Below are 17,984 nucleotides of genomic sequence, written 5' to 3'. Positions count from 1 at the left end.
AGTTAATCGCTTTCCCTCTTTGGCACACGAATGAAGGAGCTGACCCTGAGTGGATTTATATAGAGACTCCCACTTAACATCTCAATGCAAACAGTCCCGCCTGTCTCGTGCGCTCAAATGAGTAACACAGGCGTCATTTGACAGCCAACACCAAAGCCTTTGACGCACCACAGAAAAGTGAACAATCTTATGCTGTATAAAATATATATTTTATATTTCTGTTTGTTTTGGGAATTTTAATCTTACCTACCCACATCACCAACAATGATTTCTAAATGTGCTTCTTCAGTTAATTGTATTCATCAAAAAACGATAGTTTCCCATTGTGATTATGAAGTATATGCTGCCCGTTTATCGTGGTGATTACGAGTTCATTTAAACAAACTAACAAACTAACAAAATATAGACCGCCTATCATAAGCATATAGACTACTGCGAAGTGCAAAAATCAAAGAAACAACGTGTGGGGCAAAAAACTAAAGATAACCGTAAAATCATAGACATAATGGCTAATCATAATGGTTCTGCTTGGTGTGCATGGTGTGGTCACTGTTGACTCCTGTAGAGAATCTTTTATATACTAGTTTCACGCCACCAGGTCGAAGGCAGCACCGTGGTAATTTCCGGCGTGTTCCCACAACATCTCGATTTTCTGGTAGCCACTTGTAGTAGAAGTATTACACCTGCACAATGTTATTTCATCAGCTAAACCTCCTTTTTGAAAGCAAACTGTGCAGTTACTGTTTGGCTCATACACATCAGACCCGAAACATGTAACCTCGTAAAGCGAAGACGATTTTAAGGAATAGTTTTTTACTTAAAAAATCTATTGTGTGTTGCCAGTTTTTGTCCAGACGAGCTGAGGCACCGAGGAGAATCGCGCGCCGCCCCTTGTCCTCGGTCCCTCGCCTCCCGATTTTCCACACTGCTCTCTGAAAGGAGCGCAGGCTTGGGAAAGTCATCCCAGCTGAAACAATGTATTGACTATAGTTCACTGCAGTCCACTGCGCATCTTGTGCACTCACACAGGCCACCTGCAAACAGTAAATGGGGGTGAATTGTGTTCAATTCACATCCACATATGGATTGCTAGAATGTAGCCATTCTGGTAAAGTAAAGGGGTTCATGGTATACATTTGACTCTATATGTGTAGGATTTGGGGATGGTTGAGTAAAGCCAGAACATTTAGTTTAGACGGTCGTACCATTTGAAAGACACGCGACCACGCTGGGGAAACCACTGCCCATTCTTGCTTTTGCCTGATCCATTACACAATGCGTCTGTTAAAGTGACTGAGCGCCCGGGTAAAGGAGGGGCATTTGTATTCAGTTTGGCGAGAGCGCGCATGAAAAGAGGCCAGTGTAAAGTATACAACACCATTGATCTTTTATTTTGGTCTGCTTTGTGACTACAAACGTGTGGGTATCAAAAGTTTCCCTCCACTACGGTGAGCCAACATGGCTACTCTTTTCTTTATTCTGATTTGACAAGATTGACGGTCTGTAGCGTACAATCCGCTGTTTTATTTTAAAACATTTTATTAAACGTTTTAAATTGGCAGACTGGAGTTTGGTCACTAATACCCTACCAGGTTCTTCATGCTGTGGCTCACATTGCTTTATAGGCTTTAATGAATGTAAGATGTGAATATTGAATGAAATGCGTAGTTCTAAAATATATGCATTTAGGACTGTCATGTTAAAGCCATATTAATTCAAAAAGACTATGGCATGTCAGACGTGTGTCGAACACACTAATTGCGTAAAATTCACCGACAAATTGTGGGCCACAACTTTGGTGTTATATATTGAAGCATTTAATCGGTATGAAATTTGGTGTAAGTGAGCTTTCTGATGTCTTTTGTCCTCTGGACGCCACATGATCTGCGCTTTCACGCTCGGTTTTAACACAAGAGCGTGGAGCGTTGATTTTAGCATGGAGACGTGGCATCACAGCAGTCCCTTTTCTTGTTATTCTGTGCCACAGTGTGCAGATTTCACCGCTGATTATTCTGTATAATTTCGATTAGTGTTGCTAAAATGCCATGTGAAGGAATGCAGGCTTTAAAAGGAGGTTTCCCTCCAAAACCACCTCACTTCTCTCAAAAGTCGTTATGTCATTATATATCCATAAGAATAGCGCAACAAGAAGCTTGTGTCGCAAGGGAAAGTTATAATGCAGGTGCCATTAAATTACAAGTTAAGTGTATGTTTATAAAAAGGCCTCGGGCTCTCTTCCACTTTCACTTTTCAGCCCCAGGTCATTCATTAACCCCATCGGACCTTTGTCATGGATGTCTGCCGGCGGCGACCTGACAATGCTGCTGTAATAATTGGACTATTGGGGAACTTGTTAACAACAATTAGTGAAGCAATTATGCAATTACTGCAATAAACAATTTTATTCCTAGGGAAACTGAGATATTTGCAACTCAATTGTTTAGGCCTATACCTAACGGCATAATAGAAATGCAGAGGATCTAGGCCCTACATCTGCCATTTAGGCTATACTTCTAAAGACAAAACCACTATTATAAATAAAATATAAATATGATAACGAATATCGACAGATAACAAATAATACTATGTTTTAGCAAGATGCATGTTCTTAAGAGTAAACTTACCATGTTGTCTTTTAAATAATATAGGCCTACATTAACATTATAACATTACCTAACTTTTTACCTAACTTTTTTTTAATGTTATTGTTGGCTCTGTAGGTCAATGTATTTCAGAGCACATAGTTTAGATAGACACATAAAGTAATGCATTTCGTCCAAGGGAATGTATTTATAGGTTATGCTACTGCTACGTATGTCACAGAAGGGCTGTTAAATTATGCAGGCCCCATAATTTGGTGCACCGTGAGCGAAGCAAATCGATGAACCGCTTTCCTTTCACATGGACCCGAGGCAGCAGTGGTGTGACCAAACTGCTTATTGTGAGTAACACATTCATGCTAGCAGGTACATGAACAGGTGCACTGGAAACATATTTGAAATGTACAAACAGGATGTTTTGAAAAGCCACGCGACGGACATGTCGACGAAGCTCTGATCAGACATCAAATAGAAATAGCGTCATGAATTTCTATAGACTGGTTCAAGGGTTATTTAAGACTTCTTACTTTGGTTTGGGGACACAATAGCCGCTGTTTGCCTGTGTGCCGGGGTTACCGCATGAAAAGACCAGAGGTGCACATTAACATCGCTTAAGGTTTTCTCAAGGACCGAAATGAACTGGCTGGAAAGTAACTTTATAACTCGCTGGAGGATGAAGCCTTTGTCGAGCTCTGAACAGAAAGACACAAGTGCCTAACAAAAGGGGAGCTCCATTGTTATAGACTAAAGCGCATGGGTATTGATACGCCTTGAATTGCAAAGCATCTGCCATTTACTCTGAACCACTTGAGAAAGATTTGAATGAGAATAACCAAGCACCCTTTAGCGCGCTGTATTTAGCCGTGCGTAAAACAACAGTGAGGCATAATATGACCAACGTGGAAGTTAAGCGTTTGGTGTGAGATTAAACGCATATTAAAAACAAACATAAGAGGACATTATTTAGCATTTTCTCTGTATTGCCACATTACCCAATAGCTGACTATTACTCCTGATGTTTCAACACTTTCATCTTCCTTGCAGTAGTACTGTTTTTGTTATAAACTATTATAGTCCACTTCCCGGCATTTTAGTTTCCATCTGATGGATTTATGACGATTAAGTGCACATGTCTTATTGGTGGGAGTGGGATCCATCCATCGCAGTATGTCAATCTCAGATCATCAAACCCACTGTTGGGTTTGAACAATAGCACAGGACTAAAAATTAACTCTAACTAATTGTCATTGCTGAAAGGGAACCGACAATGAGTGGATATTCAAATCCACTCAAACATGAATTAATTTAGTCATTGACTAGTCTACTTGTTTATGAGGAAATATGTATTCTCCAAGTCAGGACTGTTTCAATATGTATTGTGGTATAATTTCCCCCTGACAAAAGTATATTCCAACAAGGACCAAAAATATAAGCATTTTACATTAATTGTCAAACTTTTCTCCATAATTATAACTAAAGTAGAATTCGGAAAAAGGTTTAGGGAAATAGGAGGCCAGCTCGCTCATCAGCATCCCTGAAGGGCGAGAGTCCTGTAGTCTGTGCATTCAAAATAAGTCATTAAAGGCAGGTCCCATATGGCCACCAAACGCAAAGGGCCTCAACCTAAAGTGCGTTTTGTTTTTGCTTTCAGCGCAAAAACAAGGACCAGTTGCTGGCCAACTTCTTTCCCAGGGTTTTTCCCTTTATCTGACCAAAGTGGAAAATTGAAAGGTACAAGTGAAAAGCCATGGGGCGTTCCCCCGATTTTCCTCGCTCCATATTTTGTAAAACCGAAGTGTCCCCTCAGGAGAAATGCTGCCTTCATCGAGTTTAACTAAATAATTATATAACATAAAGATATTTAAGACGTTATAGAATATAACATTTTTGTAGAAATGTGTAAGCCTAAACGTCTTGTCATTTTATAATAATAATATAAGCTTCTGACCGTTTAAAAAAAGGCTAACTTTAAGATTTGTATCGCCTTTTAATATAAATATTTTAATGACACACAGGCAACAATTTATCAGGAGACGCAAATCTTTAACTTCTCCTTAGTGGATGAATAAGAATAATTCTGCGTGACAACGTGTGTGGCGAATGTTACTCTGAAATTGGTATGAAATTGTCAATTTGTTGGTGTCAGCGTTCAGCTCTCCAAACCCGCCATATGCCATGCTAAGTGGCACTATTTACCAATTCGTTCCTAGTTTCACGGTCCATCCTCCCCTTCTCCTTGCTAGGAAACTGAATAGCAACAACAAAATGGCAATTTACCCTCTGGAATTGTCACATACCCCCTGTGGCAAGGCTCTTTCCGTTTCACTTTGTGGGGTACCCGAGCTTTTTAGACCATCACAGCGTGATCATTGACTTTCCAATGTTCGACCGTCACTTCTATCTCGGGTCAGTGTTTGGACGCCTTGCTTGTGTCCGTGACCAACTGTCACTAAGAAAACCAGTTAAAAACAACCACACCACGTACGCTTCTTGTCGAACGTAGGCTGTATTAAATCAGATGGAAAATACATGGTCGGCCTTGCAACCCAATTTGAAAGCACCTTTGATACAAATAGATTTAGTCAAGGTTGCAACTCCATTTAATACCAAAAACCAAAAACCTGTACATTATTTGGCGCGAGATATCTGACACACACATTATTTGAGACAAAGTGTAATGACAGAAAATATCGATAGAAGAGGACATCTGACAAAGGCACCACAATAAAACCTTAAGGCTTACCCTGATGCACACAAACTGATCCATCACATCTGATTGTCTGTGTAGGCACTTACAATCTGTATTCACATTAAATTAGTGTCATGGCTGGCAATAGGGTGTGTATCACAATGTAAATTAATTTGTAATTCATTACAGTTGATAGTAGAATACTGAACAAGTACGTAATGTAATGCTGTTTGGGCATTTTGGCTAGGTGAACCAATAGGGTTAGTGCTTTGATTATCACTGGGATGACCTGCTTCACATATGTCTGCTATTCATTGTACTGCAAGATATGTGTCTATACTCAGGGCCGACCCTCCCTACAGGCCAATCACGCAGGCTGCATGGGGCCCCGCCTTGAGCAGGGGGCCTCGCCCAGAGGTCCTCAGCTGCTGTGCTCAGTTCTCCGCGCACCCCCCGCGAGAGTGAGAGGTGACAAAGGGGAGCACGTCTGTAACCCGACACCGTTGCAATGAATCGACATCTGACCAATCACGACTTTGATACGGCCACTATGCAGGTGAAGAGATGTCGGTGAAAAGACAGTTTCAGTCCGGAGCAAGCTAGAGGGAAAAAAACAAAACATGAAGAAACTAGAGCATCACTCGAAGGTGGGTTATTGTATGAGTCAAATGTACAACTTGCGAATGTTGTATAAGTCAAATTGCCAATTGCCATATTAAAACATCAGCTGCAATTCACGACATGAAGAAGGCAGTCTCTGCAGAGCATATAGGCTAAAGGAGATGCAGTTATTTCCAGCATTCTTTATTCATTCAAGTATGTGATGCCTTTTATCTGCTAATGTACAGGAGGAAGAGTGATAAACTGTCTGTCTAGTTGGCTTACATAACAGTTCAAGTTTACAGCCTAAAAAACATGGAGCATGTTTCCCCCTTTAGTCAATTTGCACATGTCATGGTGATGCTCAGCCTCTCCCCTTAACTCCTAACAGTCATCATCATGTCAACCACAACACAGAGAAATACTGAAAGAAATGTGTGTGTAGTTGTTGATACATTGCTGACAGAGACTAGAATACAGATTTAAGAAATATCTGTTTTGTCATGTTTTGTCTTGACTATATTACAATATTATAATAAAATAATATAGTATTTATATTATTGAATTGATTATGATTATGATTATTATTAGTAGAAGTAGTTTATTTGCATTAATTATATTGTAATCTTTTTGAGGCTAGTATTTGGCAGGAAATGCAGATGTATTCACCTGTATACTGAACGACATACATGCACATTTACCATTTACTTCACTGTATAAAAAAGTAACTGTGTTGATAATAATAATAAACAGGAATTATATTTGCAAAGTAGCCTACTTTTTTTCCCCACTCATGTCGGTTGGGGGAGGGCCTCATCTCACAATGTCGCTTGGGGCCTCAAGTTGGCCAGGGCCCTGCTAGTACTTGTCACAGCTATCTTCAGGCACAGGGCTCATTTTTAATTTACACAGACATTTACTGAGAAGACATCTATTCAAACACTGAAACAATGAGGCAATACTATTACTCTGATGTATTAGTTCAATATACATTAACTGTTGAATTTATTAATGAACAAAACTTGTATAGATTGCACGTAATCCTGCACAAAATAGGCATGAGAACCCTAAAAACATGCAGTCTCACCCCAAACCTGAATTTAATATCAATTGGATAATTTAATCTAAATGTTTTATTTATTTTTTAAATCCAGATTCAATTATTACAAACAGTCTTAATTGTTTTGACAATGTCTCCATACAGAACATGGCTTCAATATCCCACAGTGGTGGAACTGTATAGCAACTGTTACGTGGTGCCATCATGTGGTAAGATGTGTTACTGCAACTTCAAAAACTTTAAAACAGAAAAATGCACTCATCATTGCTTTATTGAATCACTCACTGTCATATTCCTGCTGTACACACACACACACACACACACACACACACACACACACACACACACACACACACACACACACACACACACACACACACACACACACACACACACACACACACACACACACACACACACACACACACACACACACACACACACACACACACACACACACACACACACACACACACACACACACACACACACAGGTGATTATATTAACTGTGAGTGCCCCCATAACCAGAGAAATAATAAGTAATAATATTATAAACAAAGAGCAATGCCGAAATATAAACAATCAAAACCCGTATTATATCAAACATCAGAAATCCCCACTCGGACATTCCTGGCTCCTTCAGTTTATGTTACTACAGGAACATGGTCTCAGAAATAAAAGATTGCAAAGAAGTAAGTGCTGGTCTAGCAAAGTCTGTATGAAAAAACAAAACAACGTATAAACAATTTGCAAGTTAACCCTCACAGTATACATCAACTCTTTAATAACATCTAAATAATTCAGCTTACATATTTTAGAACTGCTCTGTATGTTGCCAACCATCTAGGAAAGGACACCACATGTCAACATCGTATTATCTTAATGTTCAAACTTGTAAAAATAACTGTGACCAGCACTGAAAAAATATATGTATATTTGACACTTTTTATTTAGAAAAGCCAAATTATTTAGATTGTATTTTTTGCATGTAATAAGAAATCCACCTCAGTTTTGTGTCAATAGAGACACATCTTTACTGGTAGCTACTACTGGCTGATTGTTTGGGTATAATTCTGAATGAGTCCTTGGAAGTACTCATGTGTGTTTCTGTGGGATTGAAAAATCATGATGTAGCATTTTGGGAGGAAGTACCACACCAGAAAGGAGTAGAGACTGGACAGTATGGCCAGAGCGTTTAGTATTGAGATGTACTTTCCGTGGTAAAGCACATATTCAGTGGCAAAGGCGATCCAGGTGAGGATCAGCAGGAGCAGACAGAAGGTTATTGCTTTGGCCTCGTTGTAATTTTTAGGGAGGTCTTTCCCCATGTAGGAGAAAATAAAGCAAAGGAAGCACAAAGACAAGAGGAAAAGCACAGGGCCAGCGGTGGCTTTGAGGTCAAGGTCACAACCAAGTATGATTTTGTCTGGGTACAAATCTGTGTCCTTGTTAGTCTCAGGAGGGGAACAAGTATATCCAATAAGAAGTAAGAGTGCCTGAATACCAAATGCCACAGTGATGACCAGCCATTGTCCATGATACTTGATCCACCAACTGTGGAGTTTGGGGAACTTGGCGGCTATTTTGAAGATGAAAACAATTTGAAAAGAACGCACAACGAAACAGGCGAGACAAACTGTGTAGAACAAGAGAAATGGTGAAAACCTCAGGATACAGAAGGAAGTTGTTGGCTCACCAAAGTAAAAGAACACACTTATACTACACAGACTGAGGCAGACTAAAATGAGGAAGCACATTGGTCCCCCAGCAGATCTGACAACAGGTGTGTTGTAGTTGATGGCAAAGAGAACAGATACAGCGAGTGTGAAGCCCACCAAGGCCCAGGCCCCCACCATGATCAGTATAGCCCCGGTGTCTGTGAACGGGATGTACTCCACCGACCGCAGGTTGCATGATGTACTTCCTGCTGCAGACCATTCGGTGTCCTTACAGTCCATGCACCTGTAGGCATCCTCTGTTTTCACACGAGAGAAAGACACGTTGTCAAGTTATGGAGCACTTTTGAGAAAAAAACATCAGTTGAAAAAGAGAGAAGTTGAATCTGTATAACAATAGTCTCCATACGTTTTTACTTAATGTCAAACTTGCTTTTCAGTTGTATAGTGAATAGTGATATACTATATATATAGGCTACTGTTGATGCATCAGTAACGATACAAGTGGTTCTACTTTAATTGGTGTGTGCAGTTCAGCGTGAACATTACATCTTTAAAATTCACTTTAAAATCAGGATGAGAAACCTGGTGAATAATTGTAGCCTTAAGAAAACATTTTATTTTTTTATTTCTCATTAATAATGTACCTGTGATGTTGACATAACTTCCATTTGGACAGATTTTACAATTAAAGCAGCATTTGTGGGATCCAGCATACTTTTTTGCAAATCCAACAGGGCATTCTGAGGAACACACAGAAGTAGGCGCCTGCAAAACAAATGTATTCAGCATAAAAGGAAATGAGTGCAAGAGAACGGGTAGTCATAAATAAATATAATAGATAGAGAACTGGCAGTATTTAGGCCTATACAGTGTTGTAAAACTATTAACAGGGTTTGTATTTATAGCCAACGCCCATTTGCTCATATTTATTTAGATGTCTTAATACATTTTTGTGCACTCATCCTCACACTGAGCGCTACAGAAGTGAGAAATCCCAAACACATTTAAAAAAAAAAAATGTGTAACAACATTTATAAATCAATATAAACCTTAGGAAGGGGAACTTAACTTACTTCTCCATTTGTGTACCAATGAATTTTGCTGTTGTTGATAAAGAAATGGACTGATCCATGAAATGTATACAAGCCAATCTCCTCTGTATCACCACTGTGGTTCCAGAAAACGACAGAATATGATCCGTAGTTAGGGTCACCATTCTCATCAAACCGAATGCTCTCATTTAAAAGAGTAAAGTTGGACTTCTTCAGCTCTGCTAGAACCTGATGTGGGGACAAAAAGTAAAAAATTACCATTACTTCCATTTTTAAACCAAAACCATATGAGATGTATTTTAAATAGGCGTTTGACAACATGTCTGTGGATGAATGAACTGCAATGTAAAGCTCCTTATAAATATTTGTCATTTCATTTGAAAGAGTAAAGAGTCTAACAAAAGATGTATGGGTACTGTAATAAATAAAATATTTGCATACAACTCTCAACTAAATAAATGAATTAATTTTCTTGAGAGTTACTATGATAATGGTGACAGTGTGTGGATCCACAGCCTGGTTTTTAAATGTTTGATTGATACAAATCTGGTTCAAAGATGTGTTTACAATTTATATATATGAAAACAATGCAGACTTATAATATGTTAGTTTATTAAAGGGATTCTTACATTAATGCAATTTAAAACATAACTGAGCGAAATCTGAATAAAGTTATTTGTATACTTACCATGTGTGGGAAGACTGTCATATTGTCATTACATCTGCCAGATCCACATTGCAAGGCATTGTGTAAGGCATGAGCGATGGCATACACAGCAGTGTAAACAGGAAAATTAAAAGAAGGGTCTGCAGCAACGACGTCTTCTGTGCTCAGACTGCTGCGGTTGAAAAACTGATTACAATATATATTTTGTGATGCATTTTCACAATAAGTGTGTCTTCTTGAAGAATAGATAAAATCATTGACACCAGGTACTTTCACTGCTTGTTCTGAAATCCCAATTACAGTTACAATATTTCTGATTCCTTTTATTTTCTGTCCCTCTGTCTGTTTAAATGTTTGGGAGTGGTTTGTATATTGATTCAGGCCTTTGTTGTATGCTAGGCAGATTTCAGTATCCTTAATCTTCTTCATGAATAACGCCAGGCCATCATTGCCATAATCATCATCACTGTTGAGAAAAGCAATCCAGCGCCAGTTGAAGTGCTTTAGAATGTTCACAATCCCTTCTATGGTATCTTTATTGGGATGCACTGTTCGTAGAAAAGACGGAAAAACTGCTTTTTTTGAAAAGACAGAAACAGTAGCTGCATAACTGACCTGAAAAACATTTGAAGTGACATATTAACATTAAATCCCATTTCACAATTATAAGATACATTGAAATGTAAAAAAAACCCAATAATAATTGTAAAAAAACATGAATTCAAAAGTTTACCATAGGAATGAGATCCTTCATAAAGAGTGGGGCTACACTGAGGACCTGGGTGCTTCTATAAGGACCGACCACTCCCAGTATTCTGGAAAGATTGTTATGTGGTTCATCCCATGGTTGGACCAAGTTATTGACTGAGAGGAGTTTTACAACATCTGGAAAACTCTGTGTAGAGGAGCAGTGATCAAATATCTCATAGCCGAGAGATACGTTTGGTAGAAGGTTGGTAGAGTTATTGATTTCATCTACAGCAAATCTCATCACCTGAAACCTTCGATAACTTGGGAGTAGGAAGGGATGACTGTGAACAAGTACAACAAGAAATTAGCTTCAGAACCTCCTATTTGCAACATTTGTGGCTCCATGCTTCAAACATAACATTGTCATTCTTAGATCCCCTTTAAAGATATTTCAGTCAGACAACTCACGTGTTCCTTTAACATGTTTATTAGAAGCAGCATATCGTTGAGTTTGGCGACTAGGCTCGGGCATCATCACTCCATAGATATACATAGCACGATGAGTGATGATTAAATAACTAACCCCCGAGCCTACAGGTGGAAGCTGGGGTGGAAGCTGGGGTGGTGGTGGGGCAGGCAAGCAGCAGCGACGTAGAGGTAGCTGCAGCAATAGCAAGAGCAAGCAATGCATGGAGAGAGATCTGGCAGGTTAAATAGAGCGGCATATTAAGGAGACTCTGTTTGGTTGGTTGCAGAGTGGCAAGGGGGCGTTATGTATGAATGCAGCACAAGTGCTCGAGTTGACTGCCTGAACTAGCTCGCAGGCTTCGCCCCATGAATAGGTTTAATGTAACATGGACTAAGGTGGGAAATAACATCATACTGGAACTAATTGCCTGGATTGGATTAATGTTTTAGCTACTAGCTTTATCTATTGAACTAAAGTTTAACGTTATATTCTTTAATGTATATTATTAAAATGTGGTTCACCAGGCATCTTTATTAGTTTTAAATTCAGAAGAAGACAACTTAAATGTATATTAAGACCAGTGTTGGGCAAGTTACTTCCAAAATGTAATATATTACATATTACTTACTGTCTTTTGAAAGTAATAAGTTACATTACAATATCACTGTCTCTGAAATGTAATGAGTTACACTACTTTTTAGTTACTTTTGAGTTACTTTCACCAACATAACTGCAAAAGAATGGCTAGGTATTTTAAATGCTGAAATGTAGTTTAGTGCAGCTCATTATACATCCAGTGAAGGGCAATGTGGTATAGCATAACAACTGTGTAGGCCATTAAGGCTATAACAACTTGTATTACACGGGTTAGTTGAATACTCGATTCTGATTGTAAACTCTTAACATGTGACATGTTGTTAGCACAGTACAGACCACTGTCAAGGACTATAATGAAGGTTGCTAAGGAGGATCAAGAAAGAGAAAGGAAAAGAGGTTAAAAGACGGAGCGCTGGACGTCAGATAAATCACCAGAAGAAGGCAGACAGGAAGTAAACAATAACAGGACACGGAATGGGCTCTGTAGTTTGTTTAGTATATGGCCGTGTACAGGCCCGGTTCCAGAACAACATGACTCAGGGTGCCTCTGAGGTTACAGGGGGGGCAGCAGTAGCAGGTTTACATGAGCAATAGTGGCCGGCAACAGCAATGAGAAATAGCATTGATGGTCCCCATGAACAGATTATGGCATTTGTTATGTTTTGAAACCAAGCAAGTGAGAACATTTCAAGTGAGTTACAAGTGCAATCCTGAAATATCTCATATAGTCCAAAGTGGACTGTGGCAAAGAAAAGCACAAAAGCTTCAAAACTGTACTGATAAAAGAAATGAGAACATATTGTAAATAAAGGCACATATTATTTAAACCAGCTCATGGTTTGAAATGGCAAACATTGAAAAGCAAAAGTATTATTAAAGCCATGTACTAAATCATCACTTTGGTCCCATCATATACTCTGGGAAGAGAACATTTACTGTGCTTGAAAACTGGTATCACATCATCATCATGTGAGGTTGACTTTGTGACCTGGAGATCATTTCAGCTGCAACATTAGCTTGTTGATAAGCTTGGGATATGAGATCTTTTTGTAGCCATTCGTGGTGAAGGCATCTTGTATGCATTATTTTTGAACCAACATTTCTACAGGCATGGCAGAATATGGCACTATTTTCACATTCTAGCCATTGTCTATTTTTATACCACGAGCTGTAAAATGACCGCCTAACCCCACTGTACAGGCGGGTACTTGTTTAGATATACCTGGGCAGGCTCTGTTTTGCCTTGGTTTCCTGGCACCTGCGGGCCGCAGAGTGGCGGCGTAGTTTCGGGCGACGAAGACTGCTACTCCGGGGGCGAGGGCGGCGAGTCAGGCAGCACTCGGGAGTAAGCTAGTGTCCACAACGGAGGGTAACGTGATGTCCCCATCTAACCTGTTGCTACTGTCTGCAGTAGATGCAGTGTTGCTGGCGTTTAGTGATGGTTGCTTTAACCATTTTCGTATAAATGATTATCCACAGATGTGTGTCACCATAGATATACATATATATATTATATCACTGTCACTGCTGTGGAAGCACTTTGGAAATGATTAAGACGCACCTGGAACAATCCATGGCTTCTGGTCTGTCATGATAAACAGGGTCACTATAATGAATATCACAAAGTCCACCCAACAAAAAGTCTCCTTCCAGCTGAAACTCTGAGGCCGTGCATTGAGCCAAGGCATGTAAAATCGTTCCCAGGAAACACAGAGAAACTAGAAAATGTTTCATTGTTGTAGTTTTTACCAATGTGATGTGAAAACGTATGGGATGTGCCTGTTCCTTTTAGTAAATCATTTGACACTGGTGAGGGTTTTCAGCCACAGGGATCGTTTTCATGCTTGTGGGAAATGCTTACCTACAGTATATACAGTGGGAGGGAGATTCACAAATCATCATGCAAAAATAATTTAAAGTGTTGCTGCCCAGAGTTAATGTGAGAAATACACAAATGTTTTAACAATCACCATGAGTAAGACATTGTAATGCCATAAACATAAATCTGAAAAAGTGCTTCAACAATGTCAATTCCCCGCTTGAACCAAAATTAAATATCTCAGTAAGTTTATATCTTAGGGACATCTTCCGTTTTCAGAATTTGCGATTCTTTTCTCCGCACCAATCAATGGTTTAAAAGAATGTTTTACAGCAAAAAACTAAATCGAAAACATTTTCTCTGGATACTTAAAATAGACCACCTTTCTTTGTTGAAGTTCCAAATAGCTTCAACTTGCAGTTATCCTTCTTTAGAAAAAACAAGACCAAAATTCTACAGTCATTCTAGCTGTTTTTGAGGCTGTACTGATGCACTGAGTAACATGTGTACCATGAAGGGGAACTCTTAGTTAGTTCTCGCTACAAGTGAGGTATTCATTATGCAAATATTTAGTCATAAACAAACATATTTGATAAATTAGCATTTTATAGGAAAGATCATTAGAGTCATTAGCCGCTTTCACACCAAGTACTTAGTGCCCCAGGGCACAAAGTACCAATCGCGTTCACACCAGAGTACTTTTCCCTGAGGGAAGATTACACAAATGGTGCCACCATTGGTACCACCTTAGCAGGCACTAAAAATGGGGGTAAAAGTTCCCGGCACTAAGTACTCTTTTTGGTGTGAACGCGACATAAGGGGTACTAACGGTACTAAATGGGAAAAGTACGGGGAAAAGTACTCCGGTGTGAACGCGCCTATTTGGATTCATCCCACGGTGTGCCATGGGTGCTCAACTTTCATTTTACTCCTTTAAATACATTTGATATTTCAGTCGATATTTGAGTGTCATAGAAAACACCTGGTCATTGGTCAGCTCAATGTTGGAATCGCTGAAGCCTAAATGTTTTGTCTATAACTTCTGGTCCCTTTCCCTGGTCAACTTACTTGTTACAATACACATAGTAAGAGATAATGTGCAAAAGAGGGCAAAACCGTTTCCGTCTCTCCCTGCCTTTTTAATAGGAAACAACTGTTGTATCATCATTTCCAAATCACATCAAAAACAGCTCTGCACTGATGTGGTGGAAAGAGTGGTGCCGCCCGACTAGGCAGTAGCAACGTTGACCTTGTTTACCGTTGACCTTTCGAGACGTAATAAATCAGATGACCATAGAAATTAAACTATTAAGCTGCTTTCTCCACAGGGCTATGCGCCCAATCTCTTGGAAAGCAAAGTGCAAATTGAGTATCATCTGAATGCAGCTTAAGAGATGTTCACGTTTTGTTCTATAACATAAAATACACTGGTCAATATCCAAAGCTTCTATATGTCTTACAAACAGCAATTGCTTACAAGCGATGCTAATATACCAGTCGACCTACAAAATGATGTAATCACCACACCACTCAATTGGCTTGTGGCCAATGGCACCGTTGATTATGATGGCCTTGCTGCCTGTCGAGAGCATGTGATTGTTTCAGATAATGCTTTTATGTAATTGTTTACACTAATTTCCAAGCCTTTACTTTTCTGCAATTCAATATATCAAAGATGACATTGTTGAGAGGTCACATCTGTCTGTTTTACACTCTTTGACCAACATTTGTGTGCAAATGAGGCCTTCAGAAATGAACCCTTTTGAGAAACCATTGGATGAAAAGCCTCATGAAGCTTTATCTGGCCATCACTGTGAACAACTTATTTGTATGACACGTGAGGGCTTTATATCCCATACTACGTATGTTGTACCAGGGTAATTGACTAAAAGAGATTACACAACATTATGCATAATCATGTACAGAAAACTGTACAAACTGCAGCTGGAACTGCTACCCCCGCGACCCGACCACGGATAAGCGGGAGAAGATGGATGGATGTACAGCAAACTTAATAAATGTTGTTTTTAAAAATAAAGTTTTTCACCTATTTCTAAATCAATATAGATATTTACTAATGGTATCACATTTTAAACTTCATCAAGTTTTTATCTGGGAATGTTGCACTAGCACATTGTTCAACACATGGACTTCTTCCATCGTCCAAAGGCTGTAACTGCATACATGATGTTCAGAAAGTGTTTTTCCTTCATACGTCAATGTTAAAACACCTCAAACTCCTTCCGATCTTTAACCAACAAGATATTGCTGGCTCAGGAAATGTTTTTAAATCAAACAGGACTTTAGAATAATGTCATTCGTTAGAACGATCTCACCATGTACAGTTGTACGTGTTGGTAGCTCACACATGGTTAAACACAAGCAAATACACACACATTCATTTAATCCAACCCAGTATATTTGGTTTATGCTGAATGACCACGTCCTGTTACAAATGATCCCTGCATGATTTAATACCACAGAGGCCATTTGAATTAGGAAAATGTTCCATGTCTATGCAGATTAACATGATAAATGTTCAGGCCCTCACCAGAATTTGAATTCTTCCTGGCAAAAGCACATATCTCATTGTTCTGCTAAATCAAATCAACCTAATGTTTTTTTGTTAAAAACTCCATTATATAAGAACAATGTGTAGTGAAATGCTATAATAACTTGGGCAAAGTGTTATGATCCATATTAGTTTTCCCTGTTTTACTTTGTTCTGTCAAGATCTGTCTTTGGTTTACTGTTTTAGTTTGAAAAGTGTTCACCCCCCCGTCTTGTCTGTTGCTTCCTGTCTCTGTGTTGGCTCCTGCTTGATTACCCGATTGTGTTCACCTTGTGCCCCTGTGTTTTCTCCTCCCTCCTCACCTGTGTCTTGTTCGTGTAATTAGTCTTGTGTGCATTTAGGTTCTGTCTTTTTCTGTCAGCCTTTGTAAGATCCTTGTCGTTGTTGAATGTGTTCACTGGGGAGAGAGTTCAGCTCTGTATGTTTAAGTCATAGCCTTGAAATAAAGGTATTTTCTAGTGATGGCGAGATGAAGCTTTGAAGCTTTCCAGCCAATTGGTTCGCAAAAGGGTTCATCTCATGAGGCTTCATCATGGGCTTCATTTGAACACAAACCCCCCTGTTGGTCAGAGTGTGTAAAACGGTTCAACCGATCTGAATCGCTTCCTGAAGCAGTCACGTGGTATCGACAGGCAGCGAGGCTTCGGTTGTCATCGATGACATCACTGGCCCAAAACGACACAAGCCTCGATACATTCTTCACAAAAAGCTTCGGGGATTACTCGACACAAGCTCCGAAGCCTCGGCGAAATACATAACATCACTAGTATTTTCAGTTAAACCTCGTATCTTTTCCTGCATTTGGGTCCTGCCTGCTTCGCTCACCCGACACAAAGATTGTTCAATGGAAATGACTTGAAAATGGTGTATCTTATTGATAACTCTACATTAAGACCAATCATTCTGTCTAATAAAAAGTTAAGGTTTATTTTCCAGAAATTATTTAAAGCTTATAAAAGTAAAACAATTACAGTATTGACATACCTTAGCCATACAGTAAGGTACATTTCAGGTCTAGCAGTAAGTGAAGCCATCATGTGGTGAGATTATTGAAAAACCAGAAAACACACATTCCATTGTATGTTGAATTTTATTGAATCAACTTCATGATTAATTCACTTTTAACCATTTAATATCATGGAGATGTTTAATAATACAATAAAGATGAGTACATAAAAAGCATTGTGTACATTATATTTTTCAGTTGCATGTGTCATCCCTTTCTCCTGTTTAAATGCATTTTGACTTGGTAATGTTCATGTTGAGGAGTTGAGTATTTCAGAAGTTCAGTACATTTTACATGTGAATAGTGTGGATGATTCAATACTTTCAAAGCCAGAAAGTTCTTGCATTGAGGACATACAACGCTGACTTTTATAACTTTGTGTATTTGCTAGTTTTACTAAATAGTAAGCTGGATAACTTGAAAGCAGACCACTGCACTTATTTTCTATCTTTCAAGAAATAAAAACCAAAGCTGTCATAGTGT

The 17,984-nt window shown here is 39.1% G+C and overlaps 1 protein-coding gene across 1 annotated transcript; it reads right to left on the bottom strand.

Annotated features, from left to right (window-relative positions):
• Positions 1-7,996: 7,996 nt before the first annotated feature.
• On the bottom strand, positions 7,997-13,838 carry LOC117449971 (taste receptor type 1 member 1-like). Its single transcript, XM_034087908.1, has 6 exons — positions 13,666-13,838; positions 11,082-11,379; positions 10,370-10,963; positions 9,703-9,909; positions 9,274-9,394; positions 7,997-8,925 (listed from the first exon to the last, which is right to left on the bottom strand). Exons 1-6 carry the CDS (start codon positions 13,836-13,838, stop codon positions 7,997-7,999), a joined length of 2,322 nt encoding a protein of 773 aa, XP_033943799.1.
• Between the last annotated feature and the right edge of the window lie 4,146 nt (positions 13,839-17,984).

This window comes from Pseudochaenichthys georgianus, chromosome 7, assembly GCF_902827115.2.
Source record: "Pseudochaenichthys georgianus chromosome 7, fPseGeo1.2, whole genome shotgun sequence".
In the NCBI taxonomy this organism is placed as follows: domain Eukaryota; kingdom Metazoa; phylum Chordata; class Actinopteri; order Perciformes; family Channichthyidae; genus Pseudochaenichthys; species Pseudochaenichthys georgianus.
This window is presented reverse-complemented; position numbering and strand designations above follow the sequence as displayed.

Coding starts and splice junctions, on each gene's coding strand:
- LOC117449971 (XM_034087908.1), bottom strand. CDS start 13,838: ATGAAACATTTTCTAGTTTCTCTGTGTTTCCTGGGAACGATTTTACAT. Junction 9,395..9,702: donor ATTGGTACACAAATGGAGAA/GTAAGTTAAGTT, acceptor TTTGTTTTGCAG/GCGCCTACTTCTGTGTGTTC. Junction 8,926..9,273: donor AAGTTATGTCAACATCACAG/GTACATTATTAA, acceptor GTGTGAAAACAG/AGGATGCCTACAGGTGCATG.